Below are 19,352 nucleotides of genomic sequence, written 5' to 3'. Positions count from 1 at the left end.
AATGCAAAATATTGAATTGTTCTCATTCTGCGAGGCTAAAAAGTCACCTTTACTTGTATATTGTTTATTAAGATGTAACATTAAAATTAACGAGCCGTCACTCATTAAAAAGTGAGAATATTGAATAAAACCTGAGATCACGAAACAAACATCTGAAAATATTAAAGAAATATTAGATTATTAAACAAAATCCTGAGAATAAGGAAAGAAATTGGAGAGTTTGAAGGAAACCTGAGAATTTCACATGAAAATCTGAGAATCCGTAATGAAACTTCCAACATACACAGCTCCCTAATAGAGACTGCAACAAAACATTCATTTCAATGATATGTTTTATAGTTAAACACACAGCATGAAACCTAGACGTATATATTGCTTGCATATTGTTTCCAAAGACAAGATATTCAGATGAATTGTCAGAAATGTGTTGTAAAAGGAAAGCTGGAAACATTTGGTTCAGTAATAATGGAGCTGATTTAACTCTCCCTAATCTATTTGCTAATAACAAGGTGAGAAAATGAACATGGTTCAGAATGCATGAAATTATTGGAAGTAGAATCAAATCATTGTTTGTGTTTATAAAAGTTGAAATGTAATTTCCTGAGAAAAGGCCTTTGGGGGCGTGTCTCAGTCACATGGTCCCTGTCTTTCTGAGATTTCTCCTCCACCTCATCATATTCTGTAAAATAAACACATTTACCTCTTTAATATCTCCTTTGTATTGGATTAATAGTCATTGTTTTGTAAAACCTTCAAATACAGTAAATGATGCACTATGTAGAATTTCTTTGATCTTTAAACAATAAATGAAGAGAATAGAGGACATTTATCAGATGAGTTTTCTTAATATTAACACAGGCCATGTGTATAAGATGTGATAGAGATGTCCATCAAATTTCACATCATTTTACAAACTGATTCAACTGTAGAAATGCTACAAAACAATAATACATTTTATATAGTATTACATTTCTATTTTCCTGTTAAATGTTTGGAATAAATAGATTCCAGTCCTTACAAGATTGTGTTTATAAAAATGTGGAAGTAAAAGAGCCATAAATATACAGGTCTTATCTAAAGTGTGTAATAAATCTGGCTGCACTTGTTAAATGACAGAACAGAGATTTGTTCTAAAAACAGTCAGCTGATGTTTATATTATATATCACAGGTAATATTTACAGTAGGTCTTATCTAAACTCTTTGATAAATGCACTTGTTAAATGACAGAACAGAGAGAACATTTGTTCTAAAAACTCTTCTGAAAGTTGATATTTATTATATACCATATATAATCTAATCATATATAATCTAATCATATATAATCTAATCTTTGACTTTGCTGCCTGTGCACTTATGTACATTACAGAATAAACAAGAAGTCACTCACCTTCTGTCTCTCCTCCATCCTGTTCCTCAGTGATGACATCATCATAATCTTCTGGATTGTCTAATCAACAAATAAATGAAGAAGTAATAAACCAGTGTGTGTGTTGATCTTATAGTAAAATACTGAGTTACTGAGTAGAACACGACGTTTATATGAAAAATAAAAATAACAGAAATAATTTAAATATATAAACTATTACATATTAACTTATATATTTTAAGTTACATATTAACTATAAATTATTATAGGATTCCATGCATGTGAGGAGCTAAAAGTAACTATTTAAATATATGCACTATTAAATTATTAAAATTTTTATTAATTAATTAAATTATTATTAAATTATATATATATATTTATTGTCTACCAGCTGCTGTAGTGAGAAAAAGGATTAACCAATAGGAACGGTGCATTTTCCCATTAGTGTGTGAAAGCTACTAGCCAGAGACTCCACTATAACCACTGAGATATGGAGGTGAGAGCTGATGAAGTCGCCTGCTGGAGCTTTACTGCAGTAAGAGGAGAAGAAATTATATCACTCTTTATAAGATGGAATTTTAGCCCTTATCTACATGATTATTTATTAGTTGATTAACTCATGTATGTATTAATTTTTTTGTAAAAATATTGTAAATATTAAAAATGTATTTTAAGGCAACATTCTTAATTTGTTTAGTTGTAGATTGTGATGTTAAAATCAAACAGCCAAGATTGAATTTTTATGTCCTCGTCACATTCAGATTCATTGGAAAACTAATGCATTAATGATTTCTATTAATTAAAAATTTATACATAAATTGAAACTTTCTATTCAATGTGACCACTAGGTGCTATTCACATTAAATTAATAAATGCAGAAATGTATTAATTATTTAATTAATATTTTTTTATTATATATCACATATTTAAATTACATTAAATTAATTTTTCATATTTAAATCCTTTCCAATTAAAAATTTAAATATTTACTATTAACATTTTTATTACTATTAATACTTAATATTAATATTACATGAGTGTAAGTGCTATATGTACATATATGGAGCTCATGTGTATTTCCCTTCCTCTGTTGCAGTACCACTCTGGGCCAGTAGGTGGTACTGCCAGGCTTTTCATGTCAATCTCATTTAAGGCCTTAAAATTAAAACTTGTTGTTTCTTTTCATCAGCATTTTTAAATTTAGTTTGGATTTGCTCAAGTGATACTTTTGTAGAAATTAATAATTATATGTTACAGAGAATAGATTAAATAAAAAGCCATTAAATATTATTTAATTAATTATTGTTCAGTAATATTAATGTAGATTTTTAAGATTAAAAATATTGTTAAATTGCTTAATTCATTATGTAAAATACATTTTGCTGAATTGTTTTAGATGTGGGTGTGGCTTATATTAAATGCAGCTGTAACCCAGTGTTCATAATTAGCCATAAGAAAATTATAGACTGGTTACTAAAATGATGGAAAATAATAATTATATTAAAGTAATATTAAAGAATCCAAACTAATAAAGGTTTTGATTATGACAGTGAAAGATGGAAGTAGACAAATAGACAGACTCTGAAATCCCCCCGTGCAAGCATGTGGTTTGTCCTGAAATCAGTTGTTTCTAAAGATCCCCCCTGTGGTTATTTACTAAATGGTTTGTCCCAGCTGGTTGTCTGTCCCTATTGGGTGAAAGGTCAAAAGAACGCGCGCGCAGCGCTGGAACTTTCTAGACTTGAAGAAGCGAATGGATTTGTGTTTTTTCCCTCACGATTAGGAGCAAATCATAGCAAATTGTTCCTGGAGTTAAATGTGATGACATTTATCTGATGAGTGCAACAGTGAGGGTCTAACATGTTAACAGTCTACTGGTTTGTATTGCTCTAGCGTGGACAGCAGCCTGGAGACTTGCTAGTTGCTAAGCTAATTGTCCGATGCTAAGCCACGTGTTTAATGTCACCGGTGTTAATGATAACATGTGGCATCTATTTTTCTGAGTGATGTACATCTACGTCACATTGTATTACTGTTGTGAATGATTTATATTATTATTATTTAACCTAAGCTTTATGATATTTTATGTTTTTTATTGCATTTTACTTTGTTGTCAGTAGTTCAACCAGTGCCATAAGCCATTGTAATATTTAATTGGTGAATTGATTTTGGGGATTCTGACCATATCTATAGGTCAGGTTTTTAGTCGAGACTGGACCCAGAACCTTTTCGAATTGATTCCTTGGATTACTTTTCCCTGTCATGGATGACGAGCCCATAAGATACTATCAAGTTGATTGATCTTCAAGTGCGGTAGGAAGGATTGTGTCCACACACAATAACGAACCGAATGGAAATTCGTGTGATGATCTAAAGTGGAGCACTAAGACTCTAGTAGACCCGGGTCGGTTTTATTTTCTTTATATGCGCACTCTTTTATTTATTTTTTTTTAATTTATTTTAGTTACATATTGAATGCATCACTAGAGTTCTCTTTAAAAATATTGTGGTGTAAATTGCATTCCCTTTGTGATGTTTGTTAACCATACACACCCTTAATTAGTAAATATAAATAGTTAAATTTTACTACTGTGTCCTGGGTTTCTGACTCAGTGCATCACTTAACTCTTGGCTCTTGCCAAACCTAGAACCTTCTGAAGCTGGTCTACTCTATAGAACGTGATGGTGCCACTTGTGGGCTACACAGCAGATGGGGCACTAATTCTAATAATTAATTAATGGAAAATGGTATTAAACCATTAGTATTTAAACAAATTCATTTAAGGACTGTAAGATATAATGATAGACAGAAGTAATTTTATTAATGACAATAATTACATTTACTTCTGAATTGTTTTAGATGTGGGTGTGACTTGTATCGCAGCAGCATTATAAAAAAAATACTGAATATATCATAAGAAGGTAAAAAATAGAGCTTAATTAAACTTTATGTTAAAAATAAAAGTCATGTGTGATTTATTTAAAATGAAATGCATAAATTAATTCCCCACATTATGAATTGTTGAGTTCTTTTAGATGTGAGTGTGACTTCTGTCAAATGCAGCAGACGAGATGTTGATGTTAATCAGCATTTAGCGTCTCAGCACTGTGAGCTCTTGGAGCTACACTTTACTACACTTATAGCAAGACTTTTTTGTTGTTTGTTTTTCATCAGTTAATGTGGAGCGTCTGCTGTACACGTCCCTGTGGATGAGCTGTTACTATAGAAACCATAATGTAGTAGAACGAGTGCTTTACAGCTGCAGTATGTCAGAGCTGCTGTTATAGAAAATTAATCAACATCAATCAGAATGCAGAATTCAGCAGCACATTGTCTAAAGTTTATTATAGAAATGTTTAAGGGGATTTTTTTAATAACAGAGAAACTCCCTGACCTGTGGTGATGTTTGTGTTTGTTTCAGCCGTAACTGCATCATCATAGTTCTCGGACACGTCCTCTGTCAGAATGTAGAGATAAAAGCTATTAAATCCACATGAATGTCATTAATGATCATTTGGATGCTTGTGGATGCAACACTGTCACATTATTATCATACCTGTCAGTATAACTGACTTCTGATCAGCTGTAATGGCCTCATCATAATTCTCAGCTTCATCCTCTACACCAAAACACAGAGATTTAAAGAGATTTAAAGTTTACTGAAGTGGCAGTTTGTACACTGTGGATGTGTGTGTGTGTGTGTGTGCTCTCTAAAACAAATTCAAAAACAGAAGCACACCCTCCACGTTATCAGCGATGGGTCCAGCAGTGACGGCATCATCGTAGTCCTCTGGTGGCTCAACTCTTCCTGTATCACCTAAATGAAATAAAAGCAGAGGCTCTGTACAAACAGCTCCATCACATTCTGACCTCATGGTTTAATGTCAAGTCACTCAATTTATCTGATCAGTTAACAACTGCACCCACTTATGAAGTCACTGGTGTCGATGACATCATCATAATACTCAGCCTTTTCTCCAATCCCAGACTTTACTGGAAAAAGAAGAGTTTGTGTGTTTGGGCTTTTAAACACATTTATACTCAATAAAATCCTCATCCAAAGAAGCTTTGATAAATGTGATAAGAGGGATTTCAGAAGCTTAAAGTAAGATAAGGTTGATTGTGAGATCTCATGTGTCAGCATTAAAACACTGGAGTTACTGTAATTCTTCTATACAATACATCATAATCACATCTCAGAAAGGACACATTTAGTCATTTCTCATCTTTAATTGCAATTCGAATATCTTTCAGTTAATGGAGTCAGACAAACTCACACTCTGGCCTTTTTTACCTGAGAGAAGCTCATCATCCACATGCTCATACCCAGAATGCTGTTCTTCAGAGAGGAGACTTCCTGTTAGAGGAGAGCAGGACAGGCATCAGACACACACACACACACACAGCCTTTTATGAACTCTAATTCAGGAAAAAAACACAACCATTGTAAAGTGTTTGAACATTCGCCAAAAGTCACACACACAGACCGGGTGTAAGTTGGGGGGGGGGAGATGCACCTGCACAGGAAAGCCTGCACTCTTGCATGCACGCTCACACGCACACACACAGAGGCCTTTTTCAGACGTATGATATTTAACATTTGGAGTTTTATCAGTTCATAACAGACAGTCTTTCTGTCCAGTGGCCACATTGGCAGATATTTATCTCTCTATTTATCTCTTTCTTTCTTCCTTTCTTTCTTTCTGGCGGTGCTGAAGGTGAGTTCCCCCAGGACACCATACACACTAGAACCACCAGGTCTAACAAAATTCATCAAAAACTATCCATACAACCAGCCGGGGTCGGAAATATTCTGAAGCAAAAATCCAACAATCAAAACGGCACTATGGGGGAACTAGAGTGTGTTTCTCTGGGATTTTACATTTATACTGTAACTGGACTGTGTGTGTGTGTGTGTGTCTGCTGGGTGTGTGTGTGAGGGAGAGAGAGAGAGTGTGTGTGTGTGTGTGTGTGAGTGTGTATGAAAGAGAGAGAGAGAGAGAGGTTTGAGGTTTTAAACACACTTTATTGTGAAACAATAAAGATAAATTTACGTTTTTTCTTATACACACACACATGCACATATACACATATATATGACACCATGAAATTTTTAATCAACATATTTTTCCCTTAAAATGATAAACTTCTGTTCCGTGTCTTATGTTCTATTCTGAATAAAATATTAGAAGTTGGCACCTCCACATCATTGCATTCAGTTTTTATTCACGATTTGTATAGTATCCCAACTTTTTTGGAATCCGGTTTGTAAGTTTTATAATAATAATAATAATAATAATAATAATAATAATGCAGCTGTCATCACTTTATGAGTGTAATATCATGTATGTAATAAAATAGACTTTAATCACACTTGTGTTTATTAACTTGTGTTATTATTCTGCTTGACTACATAAAATTGCATTTTTTATATAAAGGTTATGATAATTATTTTGTTTTGTTCCAATTGATTGAAAAAGTTAAAAAAGTTTTAAAGCAAGAGTGTTTTTATTTATTAATTATTTTTTGTCAGCGTTCTGAAGGGGAGATTTGCCACACACACTAGATCCGGCACTGAGACAGAATTCTGCTGATAAACATCTATTAACAGTTCTGATTTAGTGCAAGTGTGTGTGTGTGTGTGTGTGTGTGTGAGAGAGAGAGAGCTTTCCTGTGCAGGTGCATCCACTTATATCTGCCTTATGCTTGTTTTATGAGTGTGTGTGTGTGTGTGTGTGTGTGTGTGTGTGTGTGTGTGTGTGTGAGTGTCCATCTGTGTTTATGCAACATATATTTTACTGGTCGGATGTTCAGAAAGGTGAGTCCTCATAAACCATGGTGATTATTAAATGTCCCCATAAACACTTTATACTGAATGTGTGTAATAAGGACAGCTGTGTGTGTAACAGGCCACATATTATTAATGCTGTGGAAGAATATTGTCAGACATTGTGCAGGATGAGATGTGTGTGTTTAAAATCCACAGAACAAGAGGAGCTTCATTCACTCTGAGCTTTTCAGTACACAGTGTGTGTGTGTGTGTGTGTGTGTGGTGTGTGTGTGTGTGTGTGTGTGTGTGTGAGAGAGAGAGAGAGAGAGAAACTATACACTACAGTAAATACTAAGTATTATGAATTAATTTGAGGTTTATTCTGTAGCATTTCGTAGTGTGAGTGATTTTACTAATTACAATGTTGTACAAAATTAGATGTGTTTATTCTGATGTGAAAACTGTTTGTGCAAATGTTATCATCCCTCTACAATTTTATTTACTTTTTTAGCCACACACTCTGTACTGCCTCCCTGCAAGATGCCACCCTGCCCATGACTGCCCTTCTTCTTCTTTATCTTTCAGCTGTTCCCTTTTAGGGGTCGCCACAGCGAATTATCTGCCTCCATCTAACCCTATCCTCTGCATCCTTTTCTCTCACACTAATGTGAGACCCATGACTGCCCATTTCACCAATGTCTTAATCCTCCACTGACCACATGTACTCTAACTGCACATTTCCTCTCACACTCATTTCACTTATTTTTGTTAATATTTTTGTAAATAAATAAATCAGACTGGATTTGGGGTAAAATCTTGCTTTAATCACTGAGTTTGTATTGAGGGGTGTATTTAGTATTGAGTGATTTGATCATTTGCATGCAGTGAATTTCAGCTCCAAGTTTAAATGGAATACAATAAGTGTGATGTAGAACAGTCCACATATCACTCACCTCTTTGAGTGGAGCTCGTGATTCTTCTAGTGATGTATCTGTGGTTGATCTCCTCATAGACTGCCTCAGGCTGAGTCTTACGCCTCGTCTTAGAGACAACTGGGAGTGCAGAATAATAATAATAATAATAATAATAATAACTGGTGTTGTAGAGAAAATAAACTGTGTGAATGTGTGGTACCTCTCCTGAGCACTCTGTTCTGGTAAAACAGTACCACCAGAAGCACTAAGGCCAGGAAGAGCAGCGTTCCCAACACAAAGAGAACCAGTGGAGGGGTGGGTGGGGTATTTGAAGCGCCTCTTCCTGAAGTCAAAAACACAGAAGAGGATCTTGATAAGAAAAAAATAGTGAACAGTAACAAATATTGTATTGTAACAAATATACATACCTGATGTGGTGGTGGTTGTAGTGGTGGTGGTGGTGGTGGGTGTAGTAGTGGACACTGTGGATATGTCTGTATTTGCAGACAAAAAAACTAATGCATTAAAAATACACTCTCACTAGATCAGGTTTCTGACATGCTGAGCTTTCAAGCTAACATCAAGCTAACATCTAAGATTATAAATAAAAGTTATCAAGTCTTAACCCTGTGAGAAAAGTGTAGTGAGTGGAGAGAGAAAGCTGAAAAGTTAGCACACCCCTCTGACCTGCACAGGTGACTACAGCATGAGAGCAGTCAGTGTGTTTCTTCAGGGAATGATGACAGTCCCACAGGTGAATCTCATCCCCTCGACACTTCACTCTGTTCAGCCAGATAGTCCCTTCACCAGGACCAAAGCTAACATTCCTATCAGCACTCAGCACCGAGCCACAGCCCAGCTGTCTGCACACCACCTGAGCGTTACTGATGTTCCACTGATCGTCACAAACGGAGCCCCACGTAGCGTTATGATACACCTCCAACCTCCCAGAGCAGCTTCCCTTTCCTCCACTCAGCCTGAGAGACCAGTGCTCTACATCACACACATCACACATGGGCTGAGTTTAACAAAAGTATTTTATATAAAGATTTTCATACCAACAATTTATAAACATTCTGAAAATATAACCGGTTAGAAATTATTTAATTTCCCTTCTGATGAAACGATTTAAAGCAGGAAGATCAGCTTTGGATTCTGTTTACTGATTTTACATCTGTTGCTTTGATTTTCATAAAATGTGATGGAGAGTAATGACCTCAGGATGATTCAATATAGTTCTCTGCATTAAATAAACAAATATAGGAGAAGAAATATCCCCCCTCTGTCAGTAACAAATTTCAAATGAAGAACAGCACTAAAAGCTTTTCCTTATGTTTCCTTACTTGCGCAGTGTTTCTGAGAGGGAAGTGAAGAGCACTTTTCTTGTGTACGTAGAGACTCTTCATCATCTGCAGTAATAAAATACACACATTAATGAAATGTTACACAGCAGGTTTATCTTTCAGAGCAGACTTTTATCAGACTTTTAACTTCATATCTCAGTAACATTAGTTAAACACTATTCACAATGAAACACTGCAGTTTATATCAATGTACAGAACCAGAGAAGTCTGACTCCACCCACCTGTGCAGGTAATATGAGCCACTTCATCACTATTATCACATGTGTTCTGTCCCCAGGGTGAAGATGGACACTGCCACAGATTAGAGTCGTGTTTCCTACACTTCAGATAATCCAGCCAGTTAGGAGCAGATTTGACTCTTGCTTCAGTGGGTGACAGACTGCCATGTCTTCCACAGTTCAGCTCTCGACACACCATGTTTACTGTCTCATCATCCATCTGATTGTAACACACATTACCCCAGGTTCCATTGTAGAACACTTCCAGATTCCCCTTACAGCCCTCAGAGAGTCGTATCTCTTTAAACTCTGGAGAGAGAAGAACAATTTTTTAACTTGTCCATATTTAACCTGTTACAGGTTGAATCTCAGTCATCACACTGTACCTGAGCAGACGACTCCTACGTCCTCCTGGTGTCCACATTCCCCCTCTTCACACAGCTGAGATCTGCAGTTCCACAGGGACGTCTCGTTCCCCTCACACTCCACCTCATTCAGCCATATGGACCCAGTTCCAGGACCAAACCAGACTGGTATGTGGGGACTGAGGGCCACTCCACACTGCAGCTGTCTGCACACCACCTGCGCATCCTCAATATCCCACGAGTCATCACACACTGTCCCCCACGAGCCGCTGTGGAAAACCTCCAGTCTTCCTGCACAGTCTCTCCCAGAACCAACCAGCCTGATGGAGCTGATGGCATGGTTCAAGATACCTGTGGTATGACCCAAAATATTAAAGTCTAAATAATTTAGCTATTTTAGCAATTTTATATAATTACTCCATATTTAATAGAAAATGAAAAATACCTGCTTACCTGAGCAGGTTATATGCAGCTGTTCCCCGGAGCTGCAGTTGACAGGTTGTGCACTGCTGCAGTTTCCCAGATGAGCTTCACTCCCAAAGCAGCTGAAACCCGTTACACACATGTGTTTGTGTTCAGTGGTGGATGGAGAGGAGCGGTAGTTCAGCACAGAGCCACAGCCCAGCTGTCTGCAGAGCACAGATGCCTCAGACAGACTCCATGAGTCCAGGAGAACCATCCTCCAGTCCTGCCTGAAATAAATCTCCACCTCCCCCTGACACTCGCTCCCTCCAGACAACCGCACTCGCCCCTCATGAAACGCCATGGATGATCCTGAAACAGAAGATCATCATTTAAATATTCTAATGAACACTGAGTTTATTCACTAACGTGGTGTAGGTGAGGTTAATATCTCACCATTACAGATGACTCCAGCATCGTGTTCATGAGAGCATGCAGCTCGACTCCATGATGAGATGCCACATTGTGATAGGTGTGTCTCATTCCCCTGACAATCAAACACATCAGCCCAGATGTGGCCACTCCCCTCCCCAAACCAGTCCACCTCCACCACAGCCACAGCACTCCCACAATCCAGCTGTGCACAGAGAACATCTGCAGCTCTCATATCCCAGCTTACAGCACAAACTGTGCCCCAGTCACTGAGGTACTGGAGCTCCACTCGACCAGAACAGGAGTCCGGTCCGTTCACCAGCCGCGCGTCTGTGTGACCTGAACAAACAGCCGAAAGTTCAGTGAAAGAGGAACATTAACAAAGACAGTTTAAAGTTTGATTGACAGGTATGTCTCTATTTAAACAGAAGTTAAATCATGGTACTTAACCAGAACATATTAATCCCACATCGTTGTCATGGGAGCAGTGTGAGTGTTTGGGTAAAGATGATGTTGTACAGAAGGTAATGTCAGATTCAGTTCCTCCACACTGAAGCTTCTCTGTCCACACCTGACCCTCCCCTCGGCCAAAAGCAGCTGATCCCAGCACCTTCACAGGAATCCCACAGTCCAGCTCTCGACACACAACCTCTGCATCCTGCTGGTCAAAGTCAGCATCACACACTGTGGACCGGGTCTTTACATGAAGCACCTCCACTCTCCCAGAGCACTGATGAGGACCACCAATTAGTCTTGCTATACTGTGACCTGTGTATTATCACACAAATAGAAACCCAAATAAGTGTGAGAATCTATCTGCATGTTAGGCAACCTTTGTAATCTAAATGTCAATGTTACGTGTTAATATTTTGTTGAGGTAATATATATACATATATGATAATATTATGATAATATCATGAATATTATATTAATATAATGTACATCATAGTATTTTTGGTACGTGTACTGGGATACTCACATCTTTATTTATATGACTGAAGTATTTTACTATTTGTAATACTTTTATTTATTATTTATTTTATTGATTGTGTGTGTGTGTGTGTGTGTGTGTGTGTCTGTAGAAAACGTTTGAGTCCTGTTTTAGGGAGTGCACTTGAATTTTGTCATAAATATTTTACAATAACAATACAATTGATCTTGAATATTACAGTCAGATGTGGGATCAAAAGGGATGGATTTAGAAAATAAGCCAAAATAATCTTACATGTGGAAGAGTACGGACATACACTCTATTCATCTAAAAGAAGATGGGTTCCAGTCTACAGTATTGGTCATAATGTCCTACTTTAAGTCATTTACAGCTAATTGTCCTTTTCACTGATGCTGAACATGAACAGTTATCAGGTTCTAGGGAAACCTATATAACCTTAACCTTATAGCTGCTAGGGGATTATTTTTATGAGTGTACCACGCATTTATATATTGTGTTTTTGCTGAAGTATTTACCATGAAAAACAGTTTGTAAAGCATAAAACCTGACCCAAAAATGTGTGAGTACAGAAGTCACACTAAAAATGTATGAAGTTACATCTCTACTTATAGCGTATGTTCTGCAATTTAAATAATTTTAAATATTACAAAATCACTTCTATAAAGTTGCCAAATGAAGTAAAACAAGATAAAATCAAAACTTTGTTAAAATACAGTACATTAATGGGTATAATTAACAATTGTCAGTTCAGGCATGGTCCTAATGTATTTTATTGCAAATAAATACAGCAGTTTACCTGAACAGATGACGCCAACATCATGAACATGACCACAGTAATGTCCCCCTTGTGTGCTACAATTGTTTAATGTCAACTCGGATCCTCTGCAGTACAAATCGTATATCCAGATTGGTCCCGATCCTTCTCCAAACTGAGCATAATGCAGTGCCTCTACAGCCTCCCCACAGTACAGCTCTCTACACACCACTGCAGCATCTCTCATATCCCAGGCAGAACGACACACTGTTCCCCACTGTCCATCATGAAGAACCTCCACTCTCCCAGCACAGCGACTTCCACCATTCACCAACCTCACACTGTCTGTGTGTACGTGTGTCCGTGTGTGTGTGGTGTGTGTGTGTGTGTGTGTGAGAGTGAGAGAGAGAGAAAGAGAGAGAGAGAGAGAGAGAGATGTCACAAAAATCACATGAGTAAGTAATAATAGCTCATTAGATTCTAACCATCAGCTCAATTAAGTATTTTAATTTTATCACAAATCTTATCCATGTGATCCAGCTTTAGTGCATGGGACAAAAGTGTTTCTAACCTGGTCTGAAGATATTTAAAGTTTTATTATTATTATTGTTTGGTTGTACTCAAATTTCACCTTTTTGTTGTTTTGTGAACTGTTAATGTTAATATTTCTTTCTCTACTGTGCGGACGAGAGATGTTGGCTGAAGTAGATTTTCTGGTTGTGGTGTTTCTTCAGAGATCCTGGTGCTGTTAAAACTCCTAAGGTGTTGTATGGATGGTGTCGTGTGTGCTCATGTGTATTGTCAGGATGCCTGTTTGTAGTAAACTAGCCTCTGCTGCTGTGGTAAGACCCAGTCCTATTTATGTCACTCCCTGTTTCTTCTTTTGCATTGAAATTGTTGAGACCATAGGGTTAATGCGATATACTCATGTGAAATTGTGGTGGGTAATGTTTAACTGTGCTCCATGCATACTGAACCTGTCTGACATTTGGGAGGTAACAGTAGTCAATACTCTAATAATCACAATTAAAATATGCAATATTTCAATAATAACAGGTGTCATCCTCTGCACTGCCATATTTTATGGTTCGATTTTTTATACTTTTGTACCATTGGTAACAGCAGCATCAAAACAGTCTGAATAAATCTACTTTCATTAAAAAGTAAAACCCTTCAGAACATTTCCTATAAATTAATATTATACCTGTCAGTATACTCGACTGCTGTGTAGCTGTAACGGCTTCCTCCTTATTCTCCCCTTTATCAAAACAGATATTTAAAGTTTAGGTAACATAGGATGTGTAAATCATAATGGACCCTAAAACACACACACACACACACACACACACACACGATAGTGATAGTGAGGACAGTCCAATATTTTAGAAAACAAAAATAATAGATAAGTTAATTAATTATTTTAAATTGCCGAGAGTAGGCAACAGTCCGGTACAATACAATAGTATAAACAACAATTAATATATTAAATTTTATTTTTTCAGCTGGAATCCTTCTTAAATATTGACATACTGAATAGCATTTTATAGATTATTAAATTGATTATCTAAAGCCAAAACAGAAAGTATAGTGTATCATATTGTCACATATCAGACAGTGGTGCTGGTAAAATTTATGCTGCTGTGCCAGAGAAACTAAACAAAACCTTACTGACCAGTCTGTAACAAATTAATAAGTTTACCTGAGCAGGTGACTCCAACGTCACTAACATGACTACAGGTATTTTTTCCCCACTCTGCTGACATACACTTCTTCAGTGTTGACTCGGTTCCTTTACAGTGCACATAATTCATCCAGATTTTTCCTGCACCGCGTCCAAAGTGAGCTTTATACCGCACATTTACAGCCTCCCCACAGTTTAGCTCTCTACACACCACTGCAGCATCTCTCATATCCCAGGCAGAACCACACACTGTTCCCCACTGATCATCATGAAGAACCTCCACTCTCCCAGCACAGTGACTTCCACCATTCACCAACCTCACACTGTCTGAGGGAGAGAGAGAGAGAGAGAGAGAGAGAGAGTTATTCTTCAGGTAGGTATTTCCCTGACATTTGATCTCATGGACTCATTTTATAAAATGTAAATGTGTAATCTATATCAGCTTTCACACAATAAAAATATTTTTACAACCATTTGTTGTTTTTTTTTTCCTGGCATACAGCATACTACCAAATTGCTGTCACTAGTCATTATCATAATTGGCTTAAGGAATTTGATCCAAAATCGTGAATTGTGGACAAAAAGTGATATAGTGTACAGTATGTTTCTTTAGATCCCATCATGTTTTAATACAGTGCTATAAAAAATTATTTGCCCCTTTCCTGAATTTTGTACATTTTGTGTATTGTAATACTTAAATTATTGAAATAATCAAACTAATTTTAATACTACACAAAGATAACCTGAATAAATACAAAATGTAGTTTTTAAATGACGATTTTATTTATAAAGGGAGAAGGCTGTCCAAACCTACCTGGCCCTGTGTAAAAAAAAAAAAAATAAATAACATTGTTAAGTCATGAATGAACTATGATTTTTGGAAATCTAAGTTATATTTTACTTGCCACATCCAGGCCTGATTACTGCTAGACCTGTTGATGTTAAAGATCTAAACAATCAAAATGATAAAAAAAAATACCACAACAGATAAGAAACAAAATAATTGAGATGGATCAGTTTGTAAAGGGTTACAAAGGCATTTCTAAAGCTTTGGGACTCCAGTCAACAATGAACCACTGTTATGTCTGCCATAAAACATAATTTCATGAAGAAAAAAACATCATAACAACAGTCAAATATGGTGGTAGTGTAATGGCCTGTTCACATTTAATCACAAGCCTGTCTTAATTATAAAAAATAAGGTTTTGGTGTAGCCTATTCAAAAATCGGGACTTTAATTCGATTGTGATCCTTAAACATGCTGTTCATGTTCTAATGTGGCTCAATTAAAACATTCTGCAAAGAGAAATGGTCCATAATTACTCCACAGCAATGTGGACTCATTGCCAGGTACCTACCAGGTAGAATTTTCCCCTTAATAGATTCAATGATCATTTAAAAACTGAATTTTATGATATTTTGAAAAATATGGATATAAAAAAATTAAAATGTAAAAAAATAGGCATTACAATTTTTTTATTCAAAAGGATGTCGATCATTTCTCAACTCTTTCTCTCATACACACACACACACACACACTCTCTCCCTTTCCATACAGTATTTAGTAAACTTGTAAAATATTATATTTTATATATTTTCCTGACTTATATCCATCCCAGTTGATATAAGTCAAGAAAAAATATAAAATGTAATATTTTACAAGTTTAGCAGGTGACTCCAATATCACTAACATGACTACAGGCATTTTCCCCCCACCCTGCTGACCTACACTTCTTCAGTGTTGACTCAGTTCCAGATTTTTCCTGCACCACGTCCAAAGTGAGCAGCATACCGCACATTATTCACACTAATGAGTGTGTACTTACCAGCTGCTGTGAGTGTGAGTGTGGATGAGAGAAGAATAAAAGTCAGACAGATTTCCATCTCCCTCCTCACTGTACACGATGTGTTCACCTCCACTCACCCAGAGAGACAGAGAGAAGTGTGTCCCCTCACTCAGCCCCCTACAGAGAGAGAGAGAGAGAGAGAGAGAGAGACCAATCACACTCAACATTACCTTATTAGAAAAAACATCATACAGACTAAATAACAAATCAGAGGCGGCATCTTTCACTTTCTCCATATATATCAATATAACATCAGCGCTGATGAACAGAGCTCCGCCTCCTGTCTCTGAGGGGTGTGACTGATGAACAGAGCTCCGCCTCCTGTCTCTGAGGGGTGTGACTGATGAACAGAGCTCCGCCTCCTGTCTCTGAGGTGTGTGAGTGATGAGAGTCGACCACATCACACACTGATTTCAGAGAGAGGAAGCACTCGGCTGTCATACAGCATTAATGCCTGACACCTGCACAGAGCAGATACACACACTGATACACCACTGCAGCACACACACACACACACACACACACACACACACACACACTGCAACTACATCAGCTAAATATACCTTCTACACACACACACACACACACACACACACACAGGACGTCTTCAGGGGTGTATTCCAGAAAGCTTGGTTAACTTACCATTTGGTTTATCTTAACCTCTGGGTTGATTAACCCCAAACCCGCTTACCGTGAGTAGGTCGGTTCCAAACCCCCTGAGCAGAGTAACTTTAATCACCTCCTACTGGTTACCCAGAGTTAGTGAGCGTGCACGGTGCATACATAAAGACATTTTCAATGGATCGCCGATGTCACGAGTCAAAATGGAAAATCAAAGTGAAATAAAGAGAGCGGCACAGAGTCTATTATACTTCACAGAGGTTTTAATGAATGCATATGAGGGATTTAAGCCAATAATAATGAAATAAAGCAATACGGCTGCACCGGCTAAAGAAAGAGAATTGGCTTGGCAAAAAATAACGGACAGAGTAAATGTATGAGTGTATTAAATTACAAATTTGACATCGCCTCCCCTTTTATTATAATGCACAATAATTAAACATTCCATCCGCATCCTTTTGACTGTTAAATGAAAGTATTTACTTTTCCTGCCATTCATTTCTTTAGGTTAAAATACCAATGTATACTGACTAGGAATTTATGGTTTCTTATTTAATAAGGTGTAATCAGTCTGGAGGCAGAAGCCAAGTGAAAATGAAACACAAAAACATTCTGCAAAAAGGTAATATTTGATTACACGATCACTGAACTATTTATTAAACATGATTTAGTATATTCTTTCTGTCATGTAGATAATAGAAAGAAGGTTGAAGTCCGTCTAACTGGCGGGGGCCCACCACCACCTCCCCTCCCCTCCCCCCATCTGAGGAGCGCCTCTGTCCCTTAATAAAGGGTGACCAATGACACTAACATGGTGAAATGTAAGTTTACCACTATGATTTATTTTCATTATACCACTTAATAAATGACTATCTCTGTCACTTAAAGGCTTTTGAACATGCTTTATGTTTTTATGCAGGCTTACTGTATTTAACTGCATATGATGTATAGGCTACTGTGATCTTAGTTGTATTACTTTGACATGTTTTTCCTGCATTATTGGTTTTTCCTTTGATAATATTGAGAATTCTATGGGTTGTATTTTCTTATAGATACTGATAAAGGGATTGTATTATTGGACGCTACAGAAAATGTTTTGTTGTCAGGTACCTTTAGTTGCTTTTAGATTTTTTTTTCTTTTTGCCAGATAACGTATACTTGCATATTTCCACTGAAGGATGAAGATGAAGAGACCACATCTGCTGTGACAGAAGTGGACAATGCTGGTAGATCCACTGAGGTGTGATGCATACTATTATAATGCATGCCCCCTTTTTACATTAGAGTAACAAACTGTCATTGTTCTTTCACAGGACATACCTGGGGATTTACACACAGATGAAGGTCCTTTAACCTCAATGCACAATCTAATCAGTGTAAGTTCTCTAATTTATCTAATTTATGTGCAGTTATCCATATTTAAATTTTATTGTCTGACAGAATCTAATTTATTTAATTATTTTTTAATAATAATTCCTAGTTTCCTTCCTAGTTGCCAGCAAAGAAGCTGTATGAGGTCCGTCTTCAAAAACAAATGAGAAAAAGTGACATGGAGAAGGACCTTATACAGCTTCAAATGGAAGAGAAAAGGTTATCCATTAAAAAAGCAACACTAGAAATTGAATTACTGGAGCGTCACCTTAAGGTGAGAACTTGTGCGTATATTAATCTGTTGCATATTAAAAGTGTTGTGTATATAAAGCAATGTCATTTAAAAAAACACATTTTATTTCATTTTACTTTCATTGTTTTTCAGTAAATAAAGAAATGAACTGTGCAGCAGACCAGTGCAAACTATTTAATAAAAGTAATTTTGACAAATTCTGTCTTCCATCACTTCCATGTTGTGTGCAAAAATCTGTAGAGGTTCCTCTGGGCCTCTTCTTCAATACAAGGAAGGTGTCTCTCTCCTCTTATAGTGGCAATGTGGTGAAGCACAACACAAGCCACTATGATGTTGCATGCCCTCTCTGGACTGACCCGGAGCCCACGCAGACACTGAAACCTAGACTTGAGGATCCCTATGGTCATCTCCACCTCGGCCTGTGTTCGGCTGTGAGCCATGTTAAAGTATGTCTGTGGTATTCTCTGTCCCCCAGCAAGTAACCATTGGACTGTCCTGTAATGATTCAAGTGTACAATACAAATATAGTAAAAAGAAAAAAAAAAAAAAAACATTGTATAAAGCAAAACATACCCTGCTGAAATGTCTGGCATAATGATGACTTGTGGAAAATTCTGGCATCATGCACAGATCCTGGCCATTTTGCATCATAATTAGTAATGATGTGGGTTGCCTCACATATTACCTACATATTACCTATAGTTAGTGAAAAAAGTAATGACTTTAATGATTTTAACAAGCCAAAAATTAAGGACACAAAATTAAGTTGTTACCTGAACATTGATACTATGAATAGATTTCCTATTAACATCGTCTCCCTCATTTATTGAAGGAGCTTTAATAGGAATGTGTTTGCCATCAATGCACCCAATTACATTTGGAAACCCTGAAATAGAAAGTCATATATGGAAGGATCAAGTGTGTGTGTGTGCAGGATGAATACATGTATATAAATAGTATGACTACATATTAAATATGAGTCATCGATTTTACTACAAAGGAGAAACCTGGCACTCTGTGGAACTCCTCTAACAACATGC

General features: G+C 36.8%; 1 protein-coding gene across 1 annotated transcript; it reads right to left on the bottom strand.

Annotated features, from left to right (window-relative positions):
• Positions 1 to 405: 405 nt before the first annotated feature.
• LOC128533928 (scavenger receptor cysteine-rich type 1 protein M130-like) lies at positions 406 to 14,449 on the bottom strand. Its single transcript, XM_053508164.1, has 18 exons — positions 14,239 to 14,449; positions 11,284 to 11,601; positions 10,858 to 11,172; positions 10,453 to 10,773; positions 10,021 to 10,350; positions 9,638 to 9,943; positions 9,396 to 9,461; positions 8,731 to 9,045; positions 8,481 to 8,546; positions 8,273 to 8,389; positions 8,092 to 8,190; positions 5,663 to 5,725; positions 5,296 to 5,361; positions 5,108 to 5,185; positions 4,925 to 4,987; positions 4,763 to 4,825; positions 1,389 to 1,448; positions 406 to 679 (listed from the first exon to the last, which is right to left on the bottom strand). The coding sequence occupies exons 1-18, from the start codon at positions 14,447 to 14,449 to the stop codon at positions 564 to 566; spliced, it is 2,973 nt and encodes a 990-aa protein (XP_053364139.1). The 3' UTR covers positions 406 to 563.
• Between the last annotated feature and the right edge of the window lie 4,903 nt (positions 14,450 to 19,352).

Source organism: Clarias gariepinus, chromosome 12 (assembly GCF_024256425.1).
Source record: "Clarias gariepinus isolate MV-2021 ecotype Netherlands chromosome 12, CGAR_prim_01v2, whole genome shotgun sequence".
Taxonomy (NCBI): Eukaryota; Metazoa; Chordata; class Actinopteri; order Siluriformes; family Clariidae; genus Clarias; species Clarias gariepinus.
The sequence above is the reverse complement of the archived record's forward strand: the minus strand, read 5'-3'. Positions and strand labels throughout refer to the sequence as shown.

Excerpts from the sequence above, each read along its gene's own strand:
- LOC128533928 (XM_053508164.1), bottom strand. The coding sequence starts at position 14,449 with ATGAGAGATGCTGCAGTGGTGTGTAGAGAGCTAAACTGTGGGGAGGCT. Across the intron at positions 8,547-8,730 it reads CACCTGTGCAGGTCAGAGGG|ACATATCCACAGTGTCCACT; the intron begins GTGTGCTAACTT and ends CTGCAAATACAG. Across the intron at positions 1,449-4,762 it reads AAACACAAACATCACCACAG|ACAATCCAGAAGATTATGAT; the intron begins GTCAGGGAGTTT and ends TTTGTTGATTAG.